Source organism: Petromyzon marinus, unplaced genomic scaffold (assembly GCF_048934315.1).
Source record: "Petromyzon marinus isolate PM22_M1 ecotype Great Lakes invasive population unplaced genomic scaffold, UKy_Petmar_22M1.pri1.0 PM_G_Scaffold_120, whole genome shotgun sequence".
Taxonomy (NCBI): Eukaryota; Metazoa; Chordata; class Hyperoartia; order Petromyzontiformes; family Petromyzontidae; genus Petromyzon; species Petromyzon marinus.
In genome coordinates this window covers 82,504-101,502 of record NW_027422674.1, presented here as the reverse complement: position 1 = coordinate 101,502, position 18,999 = coordinate 82,504, and the positions used below count along the sequence as shown (strand labels likewise).

Sequence of the window (18,999 nt, the reverse complement as noted above, 5' to 3'; positions counted from 1 at the left end):
CGCAGTTAAAAGTGAACACGTGAATGACATTAACAAAACAACTTATTTGGTTCTTTCGGTAAAGTCACCACGTAGAATGAGATTAAAATAATAAATTGATAAAATAAAATAAAATTCTCACGACGTTTCGGCCACAACACGAGCGGCCTTCATCAGGTGAAGGGACGAGACTGTCTGGAGGACAGCGCTGGAGCGAACACAGCCAAGCTCAGACCGCGACCTTTAAGCTGTGTGAGAAGAAACAGAGGGCCTTGACAAAGGAATTAGCATTGGATGTGTATGCTTTGACTTTAACATAGCCATTTCTGTGACCAGTCACAAGCTAATCACTCAGCTATTTCAATCCTAAATTCAATGCTAATTCCTTTGTCAAGGCGCTCTGTTTCTTCTCACACAGCTTAAAGGTCGCGGTCTGAGCTTGGCTGTGTTCGCTCCAGCGCTGTCCTCCAGACAGTCTCGTCCCTTCACCTGATGAAGGCCGCTTGTGTCGGGGCCAAAACGTCGTGAGAATTTTATTGTTATTTTATTTTATAAATTTATTATTTTATTCTCATTCTACGTGGTGACTTTACCGAAAGAACCAAAGAAGATGAATCCTTGCAGTCACGAAAGCTTTAAGTCGAAAATTAACAAAACAACTGGCACAGACGCGGCACACACCAACTACAACAACGACAACAACAAAACAATCGGCATTCACACCTGTGCATTCCCCCAGTTCGGCGTGGACCGGGGGGGTATCACCGAGGGCAACGCCGAGTGGACCGCCCGTGTCAGAGGAGGCGTGGAGGCGGCGGCGGCGTCGTCGGCGGCGCCCTCCGGGCGAAAGGTTTCCCCGGAGAAACGGCCGCCGGGCCGAACTCGAAGCTGCAACGAGGAGAACGATAAAACCCACCAATCGCTGTGAGAATTTCGATTTAAAGCTTTCGTGACTGCAAGGATTCATCTTCTTTTGTTCTTTCGGTAAAGTCACCACGTAGAATGATAATAAAATAATAAAATAAAACAATAAAATTATCGCGACGTTTCAGCCACAACACAAGTGGCCTTCTTCAGGTGAAGGGAACAGACCTGACAAAGCCTCAACTTTAGCACCACGGATAGCAACGAGCTATGAACTCGTCCGTCTGAACGGGGCTCGTAGCTATCCATGGTGCTGAAGTTGAGGCTCTGTCGTCCCGACAGGTCCGTTCCTTTCACATGAAGAAGGCCACTTGTGTTGTGGCCGAAACGTCGTGAGAATTTTATTGTGTTATTTTATTTTATTAATTTATTATTTTATTCTCATTCTACGAGGTGACTTTACCAAAAGAACCAAAGAAGACGCCGTGAGAGCCGCGAGGCTCGCGATACTTTTGGTGGCCTTGTTTTAAGATTGATTTTTGACTTTCTGCCAGGGTGACGATCTCTGAATTAATTTAAGACCGGCTGCATTTGAAAAAACGCGAATATGTCGCGATCGGCCGTGTTCTAAATGGTCTCCCCTCCCACGGCTAACCGATCCTTCATAATCCTGCAATGCCAGAACTGCGCTCCTGCGCATGAGATCATCTCCATCTGGCTCCACGGTCACTGCTAAAGGGGAGCGTTTTCTCCTTTGGGTGCCATTCCATCAATCAAGTCTTGTGCGAATGCTATCATCCTACGTCATCCTGGCCAAGAGCCCCTCTTGCTTTGAAGTCAACAAGATGCCACTTTATTTATCCCAAGCTCCAACAGCTTCATCTTGACCCGCGCTGGTTCCGTCAACCCAACCGAGAACGGCTCAAAGCTCGGTGGGAGGGGGTCACCTCCGCTCGTCGCCGCGACCTCTCACCCCGCTGATGAAGGCCGCTTGTATTATGGCCGAAACGTCGTGAGAATTTTTATTGTGTTATTTTATTTTATCAATTTATTATTTTATTCTCATTCTACGTGGTGGTGACTTTACCGAAATAACCAAAGAAGATGAATCCTTGCAGTCACGAAAGCTTTAAATCGAAATTTAATCGCCTCTACGGGGAGGGATTCCACACAACCTTAAGATCATTCAACAGACTCCGGGATAAGAAGGCTCAACTAATCGAGTCTCTCACCTTTCTGAAGAGATGCCGCGACTCTAAGAGCTTAAAGGTCGCGATCTGAGCGTGGCTGTGTTCGCTCCAGCGCTGTCCTCCAGACAGTCTCGTCCCTTCACCTGATGAAGGCCGCTTGTGTTGTGGCCGAAACGTCGTGAGAATTTTTATTGTGTTATTTTAATTTATCAATTTATAATTTTATTCTCATTCTACGTGGTGGTGACTTTACCGTAAGAACCAAAGAAGATGAATCCTCGCAGTCACGAAAGCTTCAAATCGAAACTCTCACCCCGGGTCGAGCTCCCCGGGCGTGCGGCCACCGGGGCCGTGGCACGCCGGCCGGAGCGCGATGAGCCGCTGGTTCACGAGCGCCGGGGGGGTCGACGCCCCCGGCGACGTCGGTCAGCCGATCCGGGTCGCCGGTCGTGTCGTAGGCTTGGACAAACTCCTGTGGGGGGGGGGGGGGGGGGGCGGGCAGCGAGGAGGTGCAGACAAATATTCTTCGGGTCTTTCGGTAAAGTCGACGCTGGTAGAACGATAAAATGATAACATAAATTAAGTGAACAAAAAAAATATGATAATTGGTTTTTTACCCTTTTATCTGGCAACAAAACTGACACCTTTTTTACGAGGAATCATGTTTACATTGACCACAATACCTACGGTCAGAACGCAAGATAAAAGGTGTTGTATATGAGCCTTTTCCAAAATTGATATTAACAATAATATTTGCGTTATATATATTTTTTTAACAAACAAAAAAAATAATCAATAAAACCCGTAAGCCAGGCACACGAAAAACCAGATGTCGATCATAAACAGAGCATTAAAAAAATAAAGAAATAATAAAACTCTCGAGGCGAGGATGTTAGCAGCTATCTGCGAAGATCTCCAGATGAACAAGAGTTTGATATGCCCTAAGGGAGGTCACGCAGAGGGAAGCCCTCCGCAAGCCGGAAACGAGGACGCCCACGGGTTAAACCATATATTTTTTTTCCTTTGTCATTAAAACAACGGTTCAAATTTTAAATGCAATAACAAGAATGAGCTAAAGTTAGCGGTCCTCGCGCTCACTCCAATCAAGACGAGGCCACCAGATACATCAGTGAATTATTATCCAATAATTAATTCGCTATCAAATGATTTTCACCTTTAATACTTTTACTGTTAAAACAAAGCTTGGAGACAAAATACCGAGTCACATCAAAGGTTATCGAGAAGGAATGAGGCGAACGGGCAAACTTACGAAAGAGTTTAAACAATATCCCAAGCAACCCCGACCACTTTTGTCTCTCTCACAGTGCGGAGAAGCAGGAATTACACCTTATCACAAGGGGCCATCTGGAAAAGCCAGCCGGGTTTGATGAGGAGACACACCCCACCCCACACACGGCAACCAGGCAAACAAGTTTTAAAGAAAATTGCAATATAACATTAATAATAACGTGTTAACCTTAAACGATATTCCATTATAGAACCTTACAGAACCAAGGGATATGGATTCCAACATTCTGGAAACGGACCTCTTAAACTCAGGATGAAAATTATTTTTCTTTCTAATAACTCTATCATATCAATGCGAACCTCGGTAACCCGAGAGGGGTGTCGGGAGGACGTAGTTACAAACACGAGTCTTGGCGAACATGGGACCACCTGGTATTTGAGAAATATAAAGTCCAAAGTATAAAGACATAGGTACTCCCGACCACCTTTGTCTCTCCCGAAGAGCGCGAGAGAGGAATTTCACGCCAGGGCAAACAGATCGTTATCGCAGGAGCCATCTGTACACACACACGAACTCACACACACAGATCCCACCCCCCCCCCCCCCTTTTCCACTGCGCAGAGAGAATTGTCTTTGAATATAACGGTCAGCCGCATTTTCAAAAGTCAGTGAAGTTAAGTCAAGAGTCAAGACAGATCAGCGAGTCAAGACGTCCACAGGACGAGCAGTCGCATGGAGCGGCTGGCTCCGAGCCTCGCTGAGTAGCGAGGATCGCATGAGTCGCGATGTATCAACAAAAGTGAGTCATACAGCAGTGGAGGAAACCTGCTGTCAGCGAACCAGCACGGGCGCGTTCGCACACTTCAACAGAGAGAGCACGTGCGACTCAACTCACTCAGCAGAAGAAAAACTTGACCTGTCGCCCGCGAGCGCAGCGTCAGATACTACAGCAGCGGAAAGAGCGCGCACCGGCGCAGCTCATCCAGCAGTGGAGGAAACTGCTGTCAGCGAATCAGCACGGGCGCGTTCGCGCATCTTCAAGGAGAAAGAGCGCGGCCAGCAACGCCAAGCAAGAGCGTGCAGCAGCTCGGCCAGCAGTGGAGAGAAACTGCTATCAGCGAACCAGCACGGGCGCGTTCGCGCATCTTCAAGGAGAGGGAGCGCGCGCCACCAGCGTGCCATCAGCACCAGCATCAGCACCAGCGCGTGCCAACAGCGCGCCACCAGCGTGCCACCAGCACCAGCGCGTGCCAACAGCGTGCCACCAGCGTGCTACAGCGCGCAACTTCGCGTCACCAGGGCTGAGGGGGAAGCGGGCCCGCACTCAACACCCATCGGCGCGACGACGGCGAGCGTCGTGCTGACTCATCCAGCCAGCGGTGGACAGAAACTGGCAGTCGTTCGTATGCCCCTCCCCCACACTCCCTCCTCACTCCCCCACCGCTACACAACGAACAAACATTTTTTTGACAAGGAAATCAACCTAGGCGTTTGCTCAACGCAAGAAATCAACAACCCTCCCATTAAACATACAAGACTCATGATAACTGCGTCAACTATTAGCTTATAACGAAAAACATCGCCACCCATTGAGCTACGTTGATGAGGCAATCAGAATTATTTCAGTCGAACGCTTTAATTGCATAATCGTTGATGAATCAATGAACGAACATCGCCGTGGTACTGTGCTGACGATTTCAAGCATAATAATTTCGCATATCAGAATGTGTTAAGGATTGGATACGAATCAAAGACCGAGTGCCGTGTTGTGTAATCATTCAAGAATACGAGTTTGCATATTATAAGGTTAAGGTTTTGATAGAATAGTTCGCTTGTTTTTAATCTCTCTCTCAACAACCGATCGATTGCGTTACGCGTCGGGAATTAACCACAGGTGCCGCTATCGAGGTGAAACAACGCAATCGTGATGGTATCATGTTAACGCTGTGTTGAAATTCCAACATCCCGAGATTGAGTTTTCATATTATCCAAAAATTTAAGTTAGCTAGAAAATAAAATTGATCAAAGCAGAAGGTTTGTGTGTGATTCTTCCTGAAATTCTGCATAATATTGTTCTGCGTATGAGATCTGAATCCTGGGGACCTATCATAAGCACACTATCACCACACATAATCCATAACACACATAATTCATAATGTTCAATCGAGAGTAATCGTATCCTTATCGATAATACGGAATTAAAGAGCAGAGTCGAATCGACTCTCTCTCTCATTCACGCTCACAACGCCTGCGTCACTGCATACGATTAATTGCGTTATTCCAATTCATAACACAATCCTCGTCACCGAGGCTCGACCTTATAATTCATAACGACCTGCATTATCATAACCACGCCCACTCGCATAAATTAATATGATTATCTCTCGAATCAGCATAATTTATGTGCATAATTACACTGATTAACATAATTTCGGAAAAATTATGCAAATCTCAAATTTCATTTAATTTTAATTATTTTCAGCAATTTTCATAACACCTATATATACAACAAAGGGTAAAAAAACAATTATCATATTTTGTTACTGGCAAATGAGGTTTCCAACGGTGTAAAAAAATATATCGCCACATTTCGATCGCAACGCGAGCAAGCAAATCGTCGTCAGGATAAGAGGAGTGGGGGGAATCTGCCGTGCCGCTGTGCTTGGGGATTGCTGCGTTGCATTAAGCGGCGAGCTCAAAATCATTCGCCCACGAAAGCCTCTTTCTTCTTCATGTATGTCTCTGTGCTTGGGAAGTCGGTGGCAATATCCCAGCCGTGTCCATGTGGCGTTCCACGCCATCGTCAAATACCACATACACACCATTCAACTTCCACGTCAACTGCCTCAGACGCAAGCATCGCGTTGTTGTTTATTAAAGTAGATTCCGCTTACAACATTGGGCCATATTGTTAGCTCTTTCGGTAAAGTCACGTTGAAGGGAAACAATAAAATAATAAAATATATATAAAACAATCTTTTATTGTTATTATTGATGGAACCAGTGCAGATCAAGATGTTTATTGTTTCCCTTCAACGTGACTTTACCGAAAGAGCTAAGAATATGAATTACTGCAGTCACGAAAGCTTTAAATCAAAATTCAACATTGGGCCAATTGAGATGATTTTTTTTTTCACTTGAAAGGAAACCGCAATGCCCGGAGAAAGCCCCGACGCACAAGGGGAGAATCCTTAATCGCTAAACTTGTTAACCTACTTGCTGTACCGCCTCCAAATGGCACATCGCTTTCCATGTGGTGCACTAGAAACTCGGAGCAGAATTTCTTTAATACAATATTTTAATGTATTCAGAGTTGGCGATCTACAATAAAAAAAATTACTCTTAAAAACATGTTATGTTACTTGCACTGTTAAAAATAGTTGTCGTTAATTCCCCCATTCGAACCAGCACTGAGCAGCTCTCTGTCTCGGTAAACAATGGAGGTGGAATAATTTAATAACGTAGTTTTAATGTCATCAGGCCTGGAAGGGACGATGTTCTAAATAAATGTACAACCTTCTCATTGCGAGTCAAGAGCGAATAACCGCAGCGATACCCAAAAGATCACTGCACCAGGATCTGTGGCTTTCTCCATTTGCCAACGCCAGGCAGATCACACTGCCCTTAGACAAAGCGTGAGGTTGCCTTGTTACGCCTCTTGAGCAGTGTGTGCGCGCCTATGTGGGGTAGCTGCTGGCGCAGCGGGTTATCGCACTCTGCTACGAACCCGGCGACCCGAGTTCAATTCCCACTCGTGAGCAAAAAACCTTGGCGGATATCTGACGGGTCTTGAAGTCGACTCAGCCTCAAAGAAGTGCCCGCTACAATGTGTAAACATCACCACTGGGGTGACATTGAAGGAGGCCCGGGCGTGTCGCTGGCCCACCCACCCCCTCACGTGCCATGCCAGGCCTTCATTAGGCGGTCGTGAGCACCGCTTGCCCCAAACGTCTATTGTGGCTATATGGGGGATCTTAGCAATGCATATGTGCCAACGCCTGCCTCCGTTGGGATGGGGGTGGGTGGGGGGTTGTGGTGCGTTTCATCACCTCCGTGTCGGCGAACTCGCAGTACTGCAGGTTGGCGGAATGGGAGAGGGTGCGCACACATGCGCACGTGTCGCCGGTCGAGTCCTCGCGCACGCAGTCTGGGAAGCGGTGCTGGGAATGGAACCGTGCAACATTACCGCGAGATGAACGCCTGCGACTGCCAAGATAGTGCAAAATACGTCTCCCCCTGCCTCGTAGCCTCACATCCATTCATTCTCTAAAGGGAGGTCTGATGACCAAATAGTTCAAGGTTAAGAGGTACGGCACCTTATAATGTTTACTTCCTCGTGCTAGACCTCGCAGCTGTCGCGCGGCGAGCACGTGGTGCGCGTTCATTTTCATTGAATCGGCAAATCATTCAATAAATTAATTGTTAAACCACGTTTACAAAAATGTATATTGATCGCCTTCAAAATGACACCCCACATGAATTTAATCATTTTTAAGTTTTTGTGCCAGTTAAAAGGGTAAAACCTATTACTATATCTTGTTACTGGCAAAGGAGGTCTCATAATGTAATTGCTCACCCCGAGCCCTCAATACTCTGATAGTGCGCTGTTTTTGAGTTGTACGCCTTTTGGCGTCTTCTGGTCCAACACCAGTGGAGACTAGGCTCTAAGAAAAGCCGTCTCGGGTGTGGACCAATCAAATTCAAGGACAGTGCCAATATTATTATCAGAGTTGTCTCTTTTGTTTGCATTTTGACTGCTTGTGTTGTGGTTATTGCAAACATGATGCCTTGAATAAAGGTGTCAGTTTTTGTGCCTGTTAAAAGGGTAAAACCTATTACTACATTTTTAAGTTGTCCAATTTGTGAAAATGCCCACCACAACACTGCCTTGCGTTTGCCGTAACTAGACAAGGCGACATTTTTTTCACAAGTAAATACGTCATGGGCATGAGCCCTAAAACGTACGGCGTGTGGCTGGGAGAAAGAAAATCTCACGAGGGACAACAACAACAACATCGCACCACTCACTTCGGCCTCGCCTCCCCTTTCGTCCTGTGCACCTTTCTCTCTTCTCGTTCCGCCGCCGTCGCCGCCGGATACTTCGTCATGGAACTGCGCGGCGGGGTTGTCAAGGCCCGGACGGTCGCGCTCCGAGGGCGACAGAAGCGGCTCGGAGTCGCCGGCATCGGAGGGGCGTGCGGCGTGACGCCGGATTGCGTCTGCGGGGTCCGCCTGCTTTCTCCTGGACTTGAACCCGCACGGGCGGTTTCTCCTCGCCTGCCGCCGGTCTCTCGGCCTCCGCTCAAGCGGGCCGCCGCCGTCGGCACCGTCTCCGTTCGGCCCCGCCGCTTTGGCACGATCCAACGGCTTCGCCATCGACTGCATCTCGCCACCCTGCACTGGCGGAAGCTTGGTTGACTCCGAGTCCGCCGGTGACGTCACGGGAGCTTTCGGAGGGCCCTGAGGTCTCACGGGTGCCTTGCGGACGCTGCCGTTTATCTTCTCGAGAAGTTTGGGCTCCGATTTGTTTACCTGCGGCCTCTCCATAACGGGTTTGGGTTTCGGAGGAGGGAGCGACTTCTTGCGTGTCCTCTCGATGTCTTGGCTCGTTATGTTGGCGCACGTGAGTGGATTCATATTCCCCCCCGCATCCGTGGATTTTACACGGGGCGTGGTGCTTGGAATAAGCTGAGCTTCATCGCTCGTTGTGCCATACCGAGGCTGGCCCTCGTCATCGTCGCTCTCGGGTGGCGATGTCAATGACGGCAATGACACCTGCCGCGGCGTTTCGTTGCGCGATTCCAAAGTGCGGCCACTCTTGTAGTCGTCTTCAACCACAGCCTTCGTCTCCAAAACTTTGGTGAAAAACGTCTTCAGATATTCCTTCTGTCGGTGAAAATGCGGCTGTGCGGGTGCGGCAATGGACTCAGCTCCGATCTCATTCGCAATACGGCTGCCCTTGGGGAAAAGCTCTCTTGCCAGCGCATTTTCCAGAAACTCTGCGGAGCTGTCAGTGATGGCCACGAGCAGAACTGGAATGGCCTCTGTTACGTCGGAGAGGAATGCTCGAAGCATTGCAAAGGAAGCTTTTCTTTTGGCAGAATACACCAAAACGTAGCCATGGGTGAGCTCTTCTCGCTTCAGCATTGCTGCGTGGTAAGAGATGACGGTAACCTTGATCCTTCTGCTCTGCATTCCCACAGACATTTCTAGATTCATGCAGTCGTTGCCAGCAGGATGCCCACTGCTGCAGAATTCCATAAAGGGCGTTAGGACCGTGCCAATGTTGAAAGGGTCTCCACACATCAGACACATGGTGATGTTCACGTCGGGCGCGCCAGACTCTGGGCTGCTGAATTGGTCGGGCAGAAGGGTCGTGTTCTGGCAAGCATTTACGATCTGACTCAGGGCACATTTGATCTGTGTTTCATGGAATTGTTTTGGAGATGACATCTCAGAAGAGCAATCGATAAAAGAGACTTGTAGCTTGTCGGCCGCATGCTGGGCTTGCTGTCGTAGCAAAGGCAGCTTTCTGTCTGTAACGTCCTTCTGATTTGCCAGCATCAAAGCAACAGGAATGCAGCTCGAGAGGCCATCCTTCTTTATGAAGGACGCACAAGAATTCACTCTTCCTAGGCTGTCCACGATGTAATTTAACGATTTCAATGAGTTGAAAGCACACAGACATCCGCTGGGCTGAGAAACGTTACTCTGCATGATGTTTGCAAAGCCCGTCACATCTCCATCCATTGCTTTCAGTTCCAACTCATAAACCTTCCCATTCACCGTAAACTCATTTCCGGCCGATTGCTGTTTGATTTCGCTGCAAAGTTTGCTTGCGAGGCCATCTCTACCGAATATTATGACATCAAATGCATCCGCACTGTCAAAATTGATTAAAGATTCCGAACGTTTGCTTACCAATTTGGGAATAGCACTTGAGAGAAGCAGCGGAATTTGCAGGTCAGTGCACTTATCTTTACTGAAGCAAGACTCCCTGGTTGGGTGACGAACAGAGAACACGTGTTTCAGGATCAGCGCATCTCTCAAGGCAGGCGCCCACTTGAGCGCCTCGTGGCGACCGTCACGTTCCAGGTCCTGGTGAATCTCCGCTATCTCGTCGCGGTCAAACGCTTCGTTTCTGTCCACGCCGGCGAACGTTTCCGAGCGCTCGAGGAGCAGCTCCTGGTATTCGTCTTTCGCTTCATCCGTCATCTTGCCTCGGCACTCTCGGTAGATTGAAACGCGCCCTCGCCCGCACGGCGTCCGCGAGCCCTCCTCGTCGATGAGGAACGACCGTGCGTCATCCCACGGCCTCCCTGGCAACACCTCGCCAGAATTCTCCAACGTGTCGCGAAGGGCTCCCTTCATTTCCTCCTTCTTCCTCAGCACCTGCAATTTCCGCACGTGGGCTTGGAAATGCGAAGGGCCGAACTCTCGCAAAAACGCAACGGGGACACGCCCGTCGGCGACGGCGTTGACGCGACCGCTGTCGGTCCAAACCCCATCGGACAGCTCGACAAACCACAATCCAAACTCTGGTTTCTTCCGCAAGAGCAGCAAAGCCTCGTTCCAGCTGAGGGATTCAATGTCCGTGATGTCAGGGACCAATGAGTCAAAAGCGTCGGGCAGAGAGCTGATGTATTGTGCCACCTTTCCTTCGATATGTGCAGCCTTCAAACGCGTGATGTGTTCTCGAAAGTAACTTTCAGCCCTGTTAGCACCCAGCAAGTCCACAAGCTGGACATACTCCGGGCAGCCATCCAGTTGCTTGCCGGTCACCTGCCAGGTCACGCGGTAGTCTGTGACAATTTTTGTCAACCGAGAATTATAATCCTTAATGGCACTTTGGTGGTGTTCCTTGACTTGCTTGGCGGCCTTCTCAAACGGCACCAACTTTGGCTTTCCTTTCGGCTTGTCAATCATCTGCGCAAGGGTCAGAAATGCTGCCGACACATTCACATTGTCACTTGCTGACGTCTCGACTATCGGCAGGCGAACTTTTTTCCCAGAGGCAAACGCTCGAAGTTCCTTCAGGTGCTGCTCATCCAACACGTCACACTTTGTGGCAACCAACAAAATGGGCTTCTTTAATTTCACAAGTTGCGACACCAACTCCTCCAGAAACCTCAACTGATCTCGCAGCGTTCTCTGCGCGGAAACGCTGACATCGAAGCACACCAAGAAGCCGTCAATGTGCAGCTTACCGTCGGGCATTGGATACTGCTCAAAATCTTGCTCGACTCCCAGTTGGTCAGTGCAAATGTACATGAGCTTTTCGGCCGAGGCGAGCCTGGTGGCGGCCGCGCGTTTGACGTAATGCCGGGAGTCGGAGCTCCTGTGTGGCTGGAAAGTGGCGTCGTCAACAAATTCGGTTTGTTCGACAACGTTGAAGGCGTACTCTCGTCCCCCGTCAGCGGTGCGCGTTGCCCCGCCCCAGTAAAGGTAGTGGTCGTTATTCACGACCCGACCGCCGAAATCAACTTGGCTCAGTATCGAAGTGTGTTCCGTGTGATAGTCGTCTGCTCTTGGCCTTGAGAACCTGTTGCTGAGGCACGACTTGCCTACTCCACAGCTTCCCTTCTCCTTCTCGGTCCCGGAAAGACCGACGACACTGATATTGTAGGTCCGCGTTTCCTTGCTGCCTTGACATCGCCGCGGTGCATGTGACATCGCACCGCTATTGCACGAGAACAAGGGCAGTTACGGTTCCGTGCGACACGTCGTGATGATTACTTTGGCTCTTTCGTTGCACTTGCAAACCAATATTTTCCCACGTGACTGGCGGTAATAGAAATTACTTGAACAAAAAAAATGTTCACCGACAACGAGGTCCTTTAAATGTTTTTTTTTTTTTCCAGATGAACAATTGTTTCTGAAAGACACAAAAAAACCACAGAGGACATTTAAAATATTTTTAAAAAAGAACGTTCCGCTTGCATTGAGAGATTAGTTATTTAACGCGGTGAAATTTAATGGAAATTAAACACGATTGTCACAATGATTATGTGACGGCAATGTTTAAAATACACCGATGATGTGCCGAGGTGAGCCCAGGAAAAATAAAACGTTGTTCTCAAACAAGCACATGTAAATCTGTGAGTACAGGCAGGGAGATGTCTGATCGCCTCATACCGGCACCAATAAATTCCCAGTTGGGACATCACAGTTGACGCTCTAACGGTAGACGTCACTACAAGACGTCAAACAAGCCTTTAGCAGGATTACAATGGTTTGATTTAAAGCTTTCGTGACTGCAGTAATTCATATTCTTAGCTCTTTCGGTAAAGGCACGTTGAAGGGAAACAATAAAATAATAAAATATATATAAAACAATAAAAATTATCACACCTGATGACGACCGTTTGTGTTATGGTCGAAACGTCGTGATAATTTTTATTGTTTTGTATATATTTTATTATTTTATTGTTTCCCTTCAACGTGACTTTACCGAAAGAGCTAAGAATAAGGATCACAATGGTTTTGTAACGTGGAACCGCACGTGAGGTAAATCGTACATCAGGATTTTAACAGAACTTTATTTTAAAACGCGCGCGCGTGTGCTAAGCCACGTGGCCTTCGTGCTAAGCCACGTGACCTTCGTGCTAAGCCACGTGACCTTCGTGCTAAGCCACGTGACCTTCGTGCTAAGCCACGTGACCTTCGTGCTGAGCCACGTGACCTTCGTGCTAAGCCACGTGGCCTTCGTGCTAAGCCACGTGACCTTCGTGCTAAGCCACGTGACCTTCGGTGGGCAGGGCTGCCTGGGAAATTAGCGGTGATGTTATTTGGGGTGGTACGGCACAAACGAACGCTCACCAAACAAAAAATATAACGAAATAAAATAAAAAAGGCCAAACATGTTTAGAACAAACCACCCCACCCCACCCTGCCTATCAGAGTTTCCCTGAAGAAGAAGAAACCGCTGTGGATACGTCTAAGAAGCTTGCGTTCTGCACATCGGCACAAATGCTGGCGTTATGTGGCAAGGCCCCTATCGCTGTCTGTGGGCTGACTTGCGTGTCGCTCTCTGCGTTGTTGACAGACAAGGACCCCTTGCTCACGCACGGTCAAGTTAAACAAATTCAATACGTGTCCAATGCAAAACATTTGGTGGATTATGAGCCGGGAAATCGCCTTTTGGTCAAACCTAAAGCACGGTAGAACAATGGTCCCACGATCAACGTCCTCATTGAGAAAAAAACACGAGTCAAAATGTATCACTTTAAAACAAGCTGCACTGGTCAAGTTTGTAAACAGTTGTCTTGGCAAATTTATTTAATTATTAACTTATTAATTAACTTAACCCCCCTCCTCCCTCGCGTGTGACCCTCACGTGACCCCCCCCCTCACGTGACCCCCCCTCCCCCCGCAGCCGGGGGTTGAGCAGACCTGGCGAGTAAACTCAACACGCAGCAGTAGCACCAGCAGTAGACACAACACGCAGCAGTAGACACAACACGCAGCAGTAGACACAACACGTAGTAGTAGACACAACACACAGCAGCAGCAGTAGACACAACACGTAGCAGTAGCAGCAGCAGTAGACACAACACGCAGCAGTAGACACAACACGCAGCAGTAGCAGCAGCAGTAGACACAACACACAGCAGCAGTAGACACAACACGCAGTAGCAGCAGCAGTAGACTCAACACGCAGCAGCAGCAGCAGTAGACACAACACGCAGCAGTAGACACAACACACAGCAGTAGACACAACACGCAGCAGTAGACACAACACGCAGCAGTAGCAGCAGCAGTAGACACAACACGCAGCAGTAGACACAACACGCAGCAGCAGCAGCAGTAGACACAACACGCAGCAGCAGCAGTAGACACAACACGCAGCAGTAGACACAACACGCAGCAGCAGCAGCAGTAGACACAACACGCAGCAGCAGCAGTAGACACAACACGCAGCAGTAGACACAACACGCAGCAGTAGCAGCAGTAGACTCAACACGCAGCAGCAGCAGCAGCAGTAGACACAACACGCAGCAGCAGTAGACACAACACGCAGCAGTAGACTCAACACGCAGCAGTAGCAGCAGCAGTAGACACAACACGCAGCAGTAGACACAACACGCAGCAGCAGGAGCAGGAGGAGCAGGAGCAGCAGCAGGAGGAGGTCACCTCAAGTGAATGTTTGACCACGAGGAGGCTGCTGCTGCTGTTTGTGAGGCGCGCGGTCACCGCCGCTAGGCCGAGATTTCTTCGCGCTGCACTTCCGGGTTGGCCCCGTTGGATCCCCGCCCACGATGGGCGCCGCGATTGGTCAGAATTCCCGACCCTCTTCGTCACCGTGGTGACGCGGCCCGTGTCACGTGGTTAAGGTTCATGAACTCTGCCGTTAGTGACGTTGATGAATTTTGTGGTTCCACCTTCAAGATATTTACATCACACTTTGTGTTTATTTGTTTAAATGTCTTCCCTGGCCGTGCAAATAATCAGAAAAACCATTATTAAGTTGTATGTTTTGTAAATTTCGTCCAATTATCGTGTTCAATTGTTCATTTTTCACCTCTATTAATGAGGTGACACACAGTATACACAGTGTACACACACAGTGTATACACACAGTATACACACAGTACACACACACACAGTACACACAGTGTACACACACACAGTGTATATACACGGTGTACACACACACAGTGTATACACACAGTACAAACAGCGTACACACACAGTGTACACACACACAGTACACACAGTGTACACACACACAGTGTATATACACGGTGTACAAACAAAGTGTACACACACAGTATATACACAGTATACACATAGTACACACACACACAGTGTACACACACTGTACACACACAGTGTACACACACAAAGTACACACACACAGTGTACACACACACAGTGTACACACACACAGTACACACACAGTATATACACAGCGTACACACACACAGTACACACAGTGTACACACACACAATACACAGTGTACACACACAGTGTATATACACGGTGTACACACACACAGTGTATACACACAGTATACACACAGTACACACAGCGTACACACACACAGTACACACACACAGTGTACACACACACAGTGTACACACACACAGTACACACAGTGTACACACACACAGTGTATATACACGGTGTACACACACACAGTGTACACACACAGTATATACACACACAGTACACACACAGTGTACACACACTGTACACACACAGTGTACACACACAAAGTACACACACACAGTGTACACACACACAGTGTACACACACACAGTACACACACAGTATATACACAGTGTACACACACACAGTACACAGTGTACACACACACAGTGTACGCACACACAGTACACACACAGTGTACACACACACAGTATACACACACAGTATACACACACACAGTGTACACACAGACACACAGTACACACACAGTGTACACACACACACACAGTGTACACACAGTAGACACAGTGTACACACACAGTATAGACACACACAGTACACACACAGTGCACACACAGTATACACACAGTGTACACACACACACAGTGTACACACACACACAGTACACACACACAGTACACACACAGTGTACACACACAGTATACACACACAGTGTACACACACACAGTGTACACTCAGACAGTGTACACACACAGTGCACACACAGTGTACACACACACAGTACACACACACAGTACACACACACAGTATACACACAGTATACACACACAGTGTACACACACACAGTATACACACAGTGTACACACACAGTACACACACAGTGTACACACACAGTATACACACACAGGGTACACACATAGTGTACACACACACAGTACACACACACAGTGTACACACACACACAGTGTACACACACACAGTATACACACACAGTGCACACACACAGTGTACACACACAGTGTACACTCACAGTGTACACACACAGTACACACACACAGTGTACACACACAGTACACACACAGTATACACAGTATATAGACAGTGTACACACACACAGTATACACGCACAGTACACACACACAGTACACACACAGTATACACACACAGTATACACACAGTGTACACACACACAGTATACACACACAGCACACACACACAGTGTACACACACAGTATACACACAGGGTACACACATAGTGTACACACACACAGTACACACACCCAGTGTACACACACACACAGTGTACACACACACAGTATACACACACAGTATACACACACACAGTGCACACACACACACAGTGTAGACACAGTGTACACACACACACACACAGTGACACACACAGTGTACACACAGTGACACAGTGTACACACACAGTGTAGATACACAGTGTACACACACACACAGTGACACACACAGTGACACAGTGACACAACAACAACCGCCATTCGCCACTAAGTGGCGGTGAAGTCACCACGACGCTTGTGCCAGGCACAGTGACACACACAGCGACACAGTGACACACACAGTGACACAGTGACACACACAGCGACACACAGTGACACACACAGTGACACACACAGCGAGACACAGTGACACACACAGTGTATACACACAGTGTATACAAACAGTGTACACACACAGTGTACACACACACACAGTGTACATACACAGTGTGCACAGTGTACACAAACAGTGTACACACACAGTGTATACGCACACAGTGTAAACACAGTGTACACACACAATGTACACACACAGTGTACACACACACAGTGTATACACATAGTGTACACACACACACAGTGTACACACACAGTGTACACATACACAGTGTATACACACAGTGTACACACACACAGGGTATACACAGTGTACACACACAGTGTACACACACAATGTACACACACACAGTGTACACACACACAGTGTACACACACAGTGTACACACACACACACAGTGTACACACACACAGTGTATACACAATAATGTCCACGTTGTTGCTGAGCTCACACACCCAAGGGAGGGAGCAATGGAAGATGAATCTAAATCAACTTAGACTTCAACTCTGTGACGTCACCACTCTGCATTACCTCATCGGCGTGAAACGCCAGGGGGAGGTGTACCTCGCTAGTGACGTCATGTCACCAAGGTATGCACCCCTCCCTCGTCCACCGCGCTCTTGAGCGTGACGTCACCTCCGCTCGGGTCACTGCCGATATCGTTCCAGTGCCAATCCTTATTTGGGCAAAGCTACGCCCAGTAACTGGTGGCTCATTAACATAATGTGTCCGTTAAAGCCGTTGCGAGTTTATTGCGACGGGTTCAGCGCCCACGCCCCCATCCCTCCAAATATGGGCCGGCCTCATTAACATAATTTATTCAGTTACAGAGCCGCTCGTTGGAGGGAAGTGACGTCATACTACTTCCTGCTGTCGCGAGGCAACAGGAAGCTGCCGTGTGCGCGCTTGCACTGAAATCCGAGGTGAGAAATTCTCATCGTTGTGGTGGTGGTCGTTGTGGTGGTGGTGGTTGTTGTTGTTTACCAAGGTAGAGCCTCGCTCTCTCTCGTAGGAATGTCAGTTGAGTAGCAGCGAGCATGGGAATCGATGTCCAGGTTGGAACTTTACAACGCGGGGCCTAGCCACGCGGGGCCTTGCCTCCTGCCCTCGCCTGATTGCATTCACTTTAATGATCTCGCTTAAGTTTAATTTGTCTTCACCCGGCTCGCCACTTTGTAACTTTGTTTTATTGTCAATATTCACGCAGTTTTTATTTTCTTTTGTTAGCAGGCCAAGCCCGCTTGAGCTGCTATACCGCTCTTGTTATCAGAAGCGACCTGCCCACAACAACACAAGGTGAGGCTTTGTCAACGTGTGTGAATGTTTTGACTTAAAACTTTGGTGACTGCAGGAATTAATATTCTTGGTTCTTTCGGTAAAGTCACGCAGATAGAAAGTTAAATAAAAATAACAATGAAAATAAATAAAAATAAATTGTAAATAGAGCAAAACAACTCACGTCGTTTTGATCGCAACACAAGTAGTCTTTAATTTTCGATTTAAAGCTTTTGTGACTGCAAGGATTCATCTTCTTTGGTTCTTTCGGTAAAGTCATGTAGAATGAGAATAAAATAATAAATTGATAAAATAGAATAACACAATAATATTCTCACGACGTTTCGGCCACAACGATGAAGGCCGCTTGTGTTGTGGCCGAAACGTCGTGAGAATATGATTGTGTTATTTTATTTTATCAATTTATTATTTTATTCTCATTCTACGTGACTTTACCGAAAGAACCAAAGAAGAAGTAGTCTATTTAATGTAATTGTATTATCTGTTATTGTTATTTTCTATCTACGTAACTTTACCGAAATCAACAAGAATACGTGTGTCAATGTCTATCGGTCAAAGACGCTAAACGGAGTGACGCGCAAACTCCAAATATACAGCAGGCGTCACGGTCGGGATCGAACCCACGACTTCCTGTATACCAGGTGAGGTAGTTAACATCTCACCACGGCGAGAGACACGCAAACTCCAGTTAGCCTCGGATATGTTCGTTGATCCTCGATTACTTGGTGGAGTGAGGAAGCATTCATGCCAAGCAGATGAAGGTGGCCAGGCATGATTCTAGACACGCCACCGCCTGTTTACCCAGTGACAGTGTACAGTTTGTGTTTGCAGTAACGTCTATTAACTCTGTTGAACACGGAGGTTATATCATAACAGTAGTTTACTTTTGTTTTCCTCTGGAACGC

At 47.8% G+C, this 18,999-nt stretch overlaps 1 protein-coding gene across 1 annotated transcript; it reads right to left on the bottom strand.

The window, feature by feature from the left end:
- Positions 1–447: 447 nt before the first annotated feature.
- Positions 448–14,508, bottom strand: LOC142909412 (rho GTPase-activating protein 5-like). The gene is made up of 5 exons (XM_076059729.1): positions 14,416–14,508; positions 8,311–12,157; positions 7,332–7,442; positions 2,347–2,505; positions 448–867 (listed from the first exon to the last, which is right to left on the bottom strand). Exons 2-5 carry the CDS (start codon positions 11,953–11,955, stop codon positions 697–699), a joined length of 4,086 nt encoding a protein of 1,361 aa, XP_075915844.1. The 5' UTR covers positions 11,956–12,157; positions 14,416–14,508; the 3' UTR covers positions 448–696.
- Between the last annotated feature and the right edge of the window lie 4,491 nt (positions 14,509–18,999).

Bases quoted from the DNA above. Each gene is read 5' to 3' on its own strand.
- LOC142909412 (XM_076059729.1), bottom strand. From the start codon at position 11,955: ATGTCACATGCACCGCGGCGATGTCAAGGCAGCAAGGAAACGCGGACC. The intron at 7,443-8,310 runs GTGAGTGGTGCG...TTCCATTCCCAG, and splicing joins AAAGGGGAGGCGAGGCCGAA to CACCGCTTCCCAGACTGCGT. The intron at 868-2,346 runs GTGAGAGTTTCG...TCCTCGTTGCAG, and splicing joins CCCGGGGAGCTCGACCCGGG to CTTCGAGTTCGGCCCGGCGG.